A 7,522-nucleotide genomic window follows, 5' to 3' on the forward strand; every position below is an offset into this window, starting at 1 on the left:
ATTTAAGATTTTCCCTCGCCTAAATTCTGTAAATTGCGATGAGTTTTCTCATGACATTCTGTGAGCAGAGGAACGCTATAGTCTTTTGAAGTCTGAAACAAAAAACGAGAAAAATGCCAGAGTTCTACGACGGTTTATTGATAAACAGAGATTAAAAAAAGGCAAAATTTAGAGTAGTAGATTCAATGTGAAGTGTAAATTTTTGTTGAGTTTTTTATAGGTGAGGTGAAATGAGCAATCAGATTTGTGAAGCCATCACTATTTTTTACGAATAAAAATTTAATTTGCGAAGAATTTTTCGGTTTTGCGTGTTTATCTTTTGTTCCACGGACTACTGAGCCACGCAAAAAACGACCATAAAAAAGTCCGTGAGATGCAACAAATTATGAAAAACAATTGGGGCAGCATATGCGGAACTATTGAGTTCTATATTAAGAAAAATCATAGGAACACAAATTCTTACAAAAGAATTTAAAATCGGTTTCATTCTGTTAAAAAAGTAAAAGCATTCTCCAACGAGTTTGCTGAAAAATCGTATGAATATCAAAACATCGACACTTAAAAATTAAATGTATCTTTTTGAATCTCGCAAGTTATCTCTGATAGTGAATGAAGGTAATCGGCCAAGCGTTTGATTATGCATATAGACTGCCCATAACAAGGGTCGAGACAACTTTCCCCTTGTCTCAATTTAACAATTCGATGTCTGAAACTTTCCAATGTCTATATTCTGTACACTGAGTGGAGTTTCCTAGTGATATCTTTTGAGTAGATGAGCTCTGTCATCTTTGGAAGTCACAAGCAGAAAACGAGAAAAATAAAAAACTTAAGCAGAAAAAAAACAAACTCGTTTGAGGTAATTTGTTCGGTTTTTCTTTGTTCTTATTATGTTCCACGAACTAAGAGGTCATGCAACTAACGACCATAAATTTTCTGTAAAATTCTATGAAGTATGGCTGAAATTTGGGTCAATCCATGAGGAATTATTGAGTTCTATATTAACAACAAAAAAATTAAAAACAAGCGATTTAACATTAAAAATTGGAATCAATTTCATTCTGTTTAGAAAGCTAAAGAATTTTGTTACCATGAAGTAGCGAAAAGTGAAATCGTGCTTTTTGGCTAACTAATCAACAATAAAAAATAGTCACAAACAGAAATAATCATAGCAACCAAAAACCAGATTATTTGAGGAGGGAACAACTGAAATCATGGTAAAACTACTCAAAGGGGATCACAATAAATACTTTTTTCAATAATGGTATGTTTTTGTTTATTTTCAAGAAATGCAATTATGTCTTGCCAAATTGATACACCGTAAAATTTTGACTACAAAAAAAATTTTAGCTCATTTGCTTCACTTCAGAGCGAAAAAGCTCGACATAATATACAAGATCAATTCAAGTGCTTAATTTGTGATCATTCAAAGCTGCGAAGCTTAATTTTCCCAACGGTTTTTAAGGAATGGGGAGTATAAATGGAAGATTTGATTTTCTTTCTTCAGTTAAATTTTTTCTTTTTATTATGCTATTTTAAGGGGGAACCAACTCTTCTAAACATATATTTTAAAAAAAAAACAAAATGATAAGTGAATGTAAATCAAACTATAAAACATTGCTATTATAAACAAATTGATAAAAGACAGCCAGGATTTTGTTAGACGGAAACTTTCAATTCAGTTCTTGTTTCCCATGTAACTTAAAAATCTTTAGAGTTTGTTTAATGAGCTCACAAAACCTGTTTTCATTGGATTATTCTAAAAATCTTGGAAATAAAGAAAAAAATTTCTTCATTTCCCAAACAATTGAGAAATGATCAGTACACCTGGTGCTATGTTTACAACTGCCTTATAAATAAAAATATTTCGATGTCTATCAGTTAGTTTGCTTAGCATACTATAGAGACCATAGTCTTAAGATTTTTTAAAATTTTTGTTAATGCTCTATAATAACATGAAATTGAAAGTAATTTCAAATCATTTTTTTAAAATTTCTTTGGATGGTCCGTTTCATTACATTTTGACAAGTTTTCATTTGATATTTAATCGGAACGAGGTAAAAAAGACTTTAACTTTAAGGTACTCTGAGAATTTCGTGAACTAGAACAGAATAGATGTTTGAACTAATCACTCTAAGACCAACAATTTTTTTCTCCATTTTCTAGAATTTTATCAATGAAGGGACTACTCAGCTATTTTTATCGCAAAAGTTGCATGAAGAGTGGAATTTAGCTATAATTTAACATTTTGGCAAATTTTGCCATCGTTTTTGGGTTTTTCATGAAAAAAAATGAGTAGCCCGCAAGTTGGCTCGATTTTATGTTTACTAAAATTTTGTAGCACATTTATTTTGCCTGTTGAGCATAAGTGAGTTTAAATCTTCTTTCAAGCAGTTTTACCTACGAAAACGCTAAAATGGCAGAAACATTTTTCAAAACAAAAGAAATACTCTTTGAGCTAAGTTTGCTTTTCAAAACAGAAGGAAAAATTGTGAGCTACCTTTGCTTTGATAACCTTCTGCAAATGTCCGCTTTTTTTATTGATCAAGGAGTAACGCGGTTATTTTTTTGAGGGTTGTGTATGACTGAGCGTTGGCGACAAGCTAGAGCTCCGTTGGCTCTTCTAAACAATTAAGCAGTTTTCTGCAAAAATATAAAATGTTCTGCAATCGCAGCTTTAAAAATTTAGATTAGAAAAATTGAACAAATACATAGTAATTATTTGCAATATTAAAATTACTCTATTATAACAAAATCAACCAAATATATCTAAAGTATACCACTACAGACGAGATTGATTAATTTCCAGTCGCAACGGCAAAAATATACCATTGAAGTTTTCCCAAAAACAAACAACGCTATTTCCAAATTTTTTGAGTTTCATCTGTTAATCTAACTGGATCACTCCATATCGAAATTTTGAAACGCGTAATTGTTTATACATATTAGTTCCGTAAATCTTTCATTTCATTTTTTGATCCGAGTGTGATTAACAGGAACTGATAATCTGATTTGTAAACTTGGACAATATCGAAGAAAACTCAATATGATATTCGGGATAATTTGAGCTGATATTTTGTTCCTTACTTCAGGCAAACTGAGTGTTACAATAGTGGTGATTTAATCATCCTTTTAAAGTTTATATGAACCCTTTAAGATTACCAGGAAATCATACAATTCATTACAGGGAATCAAATATGACAGGGTATGCTTACCGGGATTTTTGCAAGACCGGCGACTCGGGTAAATTGCTGAAATCATTTCTTTAACATATTTTATGGTAACCCGGAGAAGTATATATAGTCATGATGTTGCTATTCATCACCCGTGGGCGGAATTATCAAGCAGTGGAATTACTATTATGTGAGCAAAAATTTTCTATTCAAATTTTTGCCATTGTATCCTAAATACTGTAAATCAGAGGCTAAGCTAAAATGCAAGTCCCATCATGTCAAACGTTTGAAAGCAGCGTCGATGTTCGGAAACAAAGAATTTGAAATTCAAGTCATGCGAACAAATAGTCTCCAGATCAATACCACTCGTCGAGTACCATTAACCAAGATAGGGCCTCTAACAACTCAGCTTTTTCAGCTATTTAGAACACCGAAAAACTAATACAAATTACTGGGATCTATTAATCATAAATTGTTTTCGGAACAGATAAACGAAAATATGTATGCTTTTTACACTTGTATACAGTTTACTGAACCAAGAGCACCAAAACGCAGTGTTGCCTCGTCGTCGTGCGGTGCCTCATGAAGCAGAAAATTTATCGTCTTGTGTCATTCAAATTATTTGGTTCGGCAAACATGAAAACAAAGCTCTGGGATCTGTTCTGGGATCGTTTCTGTTTTTGCGAGCAGACAATAATACGCATTCTTTTCTCTTTTTGCACTCATTGCTGCAGAGATAACAAACAACCAATTTTTTTCAAATTGCTTCGAATGGCCCAAAATCCAATTACGGCTATGCGAACCTTAGCTATGGCTGATTCTTTTACGGAACAAAGAATGATGCAAAATTCGTGGAACCAAGCTCAAATTTTGGCCGAGTGATCAATGTAAAACATAAACCAACTAACGTCGGAAAAATTGTTCTCGAATGACAGGTCGCGCAATTTAATTCAGGGGCTGTAGCCTCGATGAAGCCTCCTGAGACCGATTCCGTCAACTCGACGAAGGTATTAACCACTCTCGTTTACAATAATTGCTTCTCATTGGAGAGCAATTAAAAACTGTCCTCGGAGATCATTACAACGTGTTCAATAATGGTGTTTTTTAAACAGGATATTCAAGCCATTGGGTTCCCTTGAATCTAGCGAAGAAAGCTTCAAAAATTGCACTACATTTCTCCCAATGCTTAACACGTAGCAAAACTTCGCATTCAGAGGAAATCAAAGTAAAATATTAAATTCAAAACAAGATTCGATAATAATCAAAGTAACAAAAAGAACTTTACAACGGATAAAGACTCACAGAGATACTCCCGCCAAGATAAATATGCAAATTTATATAAATTTAGAGAAATACAAGTTTCTGCTAGTTTTCTTAGCAGACCCTCTATCGGATCCAGAGTTATTACTGCGGAATGAAGAAGTACTGGGTTTAGACGAAAGCTGAGGATGTCCAAAATCTTCGCCATCTTCGATATCTGAGCTTCTGCTTCGCCTGTGCTTATGATCCTTCCGACTTTTCTCTTTTCTATGTTTCGGAGGTTCTCTTTTGGTTTTGACTTTTGATGGCCTTCTCATTGCTTCTTCATCTTCGCTCTCCTCGTAAGACGAGGCATCGGAAAAAATCTTTTCCACTGGCTTCTCCAAAACCTTTTTAGTTTTTCCAGAAATGGAAAACCTGAACGGTCCAGGTTGCGGAATGGGTGGCGCAACAACAGCCGATGGGCAATTCGCAAAACTTGGTATGGGCAAAGGCGGATTTTGTGCTAACGCAACCTGAGGGCGTACAAATGGTGCCTGTTTTCTGCATTCGAAAGGTTTACCCGCGCCAAAAGACCTGATAGGAGGTGGTGGCACACCTTGAATTCGGGGAACAGGTGGCGGGGGAGGTTTTGGAGGAGGGGCAGAAGGCGGCTGAGGTACCGGGACCTCTGAAGCCATTGGTTTTACTGACGTAAGAAGGGGTTTTGATATGCCTACAGAGTCTGTAGAAGCATTTGGTCCGTTAAGAGCTGCCTCGAGTAATTCATTTTGCTTCTCAGTTTTGCTTTTACGCTTCTTTTTGGTTTTTGTTTTACCATCAGGCTGGAAAAGATCCCCATAGCTTATAGGTGTTCTTGATTTAAGCATGAAATTTAGGTCAGGGTTGTACTCATTAGGAGATGACATCTCCTGCGTTTGCAGAGGGTGATTTGGTGGCGCATTTGGTGAATAATTCTGCTGAGATTTAGACAAATATTGCACAGGCAAGTCAGGAACACCTGACATTAATGATTGAATGTAACGACTACTGTAGTTTGCAACAGGGTTATCAAAGTTTTCTGGTTGCGGTTCTTGGGAATAACCAGAATATGGATTCCATTCACGATTTGAGTCGTATTTGATTCTTCCCCAATCACTACTGCTTTCAGGCGACAATGTATTAGCCTGTTTCCAAGAAGTGCACGGAGGTCGGAACCCGGGCGAGTGACCTTGTGGATATTGCTGCTCGAAGGAAGAATCGATCTCAATAACTGCCGGTGCGTGGTACTCGATCAAATTAGCTCTGGAATCCATTTTAATTCCCAGTGAATCTGCAATGTATCTCATTATGTAACTTGAAAACTGCCTATTCGCAAAGCCATCCCAATGCAAACCATCGCTCATTTGGTGAAACAGAGTCAAGTCTCTGCAGTGAAAACTGAGGTCTAAAAAGTCTCGTTGGTAATCATAACACAACATATGTATGAAGTAGTTCGCTTGCAGCAGATCTATTCTCATCGAGTGACCTTTGTACAATAACCTCGGCATCATATAAGCTTTATGAGAATTGGTATTCACGGGCAAAGATGAGAGCCAAAAGAAAAGACATGTTGGCGACAAGATCATGTCCAGATATTTGAACAACCTTTCTGCACGTGACTCGAACTCGGCAACCGATTCAGGCCCGTACCGCGTAATGTCCCATAAACAACTGTTAAACACAACAATATCAGGGCCTTCGTTCAGAAGATCTTGGAATATTTCCTCCATATATGTGTCGTATATTCGGGAAACGAAGAAATATTTAACATGAAAGTAGTCTGATATGTATACTCGTTCTTCCCGATAATGCTTCCCATTTTTCTCATTCGAGTATTTTAACTTATCACCGTGGAAAGTGGCCTCGCCCTGAAAAGTTCGTTTAATTATTTCACCACAGCAACCATTTCAATTCAAAAACATGAAAAGCCTACTGACAATTTTCTATTTAAAAACGGGATCTTTTCCGTTTTTGCCCCCCCCCCCAATACGTTATGCGCTCCCCAGTTACAGAGCACGAACCATTACATAGTAAATCATTATGTATAAATATTTCACGTGCGTCTGGGGGTGCAAATAACATGCGCCCACTAAGCTTGGGGGGGTACAAACAGAAGAGATCCCAAAAACGTGAAAAACGTGACAATTCCTAGGAATCATAGCACTTTGAATTAAAATGATGCATTTTGCGTTTGTATCGGATGCAAATAATGTTTTTTTCTTGATACTTGTGCACTTTATGCTCATCGAAAAATAGAATTAAAAAAAAACAGGCTCTCAAACGAAGGTCGGGGGCCAGGTGGGAGTGGGAGTGTTGGAAAGGCGTGCTCAAGCATAGTAATACCAGTTATGCTTACCCTAGCTTCAATCTCTTCCGCACTAAGGTGGTCTTCACTGTTCTGGAGATGCAACACGATGTCCTTATAAATTGACCGCATCACTGAAAACAACAAATTAGTTATTGAATCGATTCAAAGAATCGTAGAAACCAATTCTAAACAGTGGTTGTTGAGAACAATAGATATAAATATTGATAGGACTCGAAATAATGGTCTCATTTAATTAATCGATTTAACTTTGGTCTTCATACCGGTATCTCCAATCAGCACCAGAGTGTAGTTAGCAAGGACTTGTTGCACCTCGTTACGTTGCAGTGCTCTTCCCTGCATCCTGCACAGATCACACAAGGTACTCTATCAATACCATATATTACATATTCATCTGAAAACAGGCAACTCAAACAGAAAGAATTTAGAAAATCATTAATCCCAAAGTTTGATATAATACCTTGGCAATTGGAGTATATGATAATTAAATTATAAGAAACGTGATCCCATGTATTTTGAAATCAAAATTTCAACTCAATTGCACCTCAATTTGATCAGTGCTTGGCCTCTGTATGTTTTATTCTGAGATTCCTATATCTACAAGTATTCATTGTTTTTGGCCAACTTTAGTGGGGAGACTATATGTTCATCATTTTCAATTTGTTCGATAAATATTTTGCTGATCGATATACTCTATGGTACCAAAAAGCTACGTACAGCATGATTTCTGCTTTTAAAGCATGAT

At 36.1% G+C, this 7,522-nt stretch overlaps 1 protein-coding gene across 1 annotated transcript; it reads right to left on the reverse strand.

Annotated features, from left to right (window-relative positions):
* Positions 1 to 4,390: 4,390 nt before the first annotated feature.
* On the reverse strand, positions 4,391 to 7,173 carry LOC142342780 (uncharacterized). Its single transcript, XM_075394343.1, has 3 exons — positions 7,041 to 7,173; positions 6,808 to 6,890; positions 4,391 to 6,319 (listed from the first exon to the last, which is right to left on the reverse strand). Exons 1-3 carry the CDS (start codon positions 7,117 to 7,119, stop codon positions 4,505 to 4,507), a joined length of 1,977 nt encoding a protein of 658 aa, XP_075250458.1. The 5' UTR covers positions 7,120 to 7,173; the 3' UTR covers positions 4,391 to 4,504.
* Positions 7,174 to 7,522: the final 349 nt, after the last annotated feature.

This window comes from Convolutriloba macropyga, chromosome 7 (genome assembly GCF_964194025.1).
Source record: "Convolutriloba macropyga chromosome 7, txConMacr16.3, whole genome shotgun sequence".
NCBI lineage: Eukaryota > Metazoa > Xenacoelomorpha > Acoela > Convolutidae > Convolutriloba > Convolutriloba macropyga.

Excerpts from the sequence above, each read along its gene's own strand:
- LOC142342780 (XM_075394343.1), bottom strand. The coding sequence starts at position 7,119 with ATGCAGGGAAGAGCACTGCAACGTAACGAGGTGCAACAAGTCCTTGCT. Across the intron at positions 6,891-7,040 it reads GGTGCTGATTGGAGATACCG|TGATGCGGTCAATTTATAAG; the intron begins GTATGAAGACCA and ends TGTTGTTTTCAG. Across the intron at positions 6,320-6,807 it reads CGGAAGAGATTGAAGCTAGG|GGCGAGGCCACTTTCCACGG; the intron begins GTAAGCATAACT and ends CGAACTTTTCAG.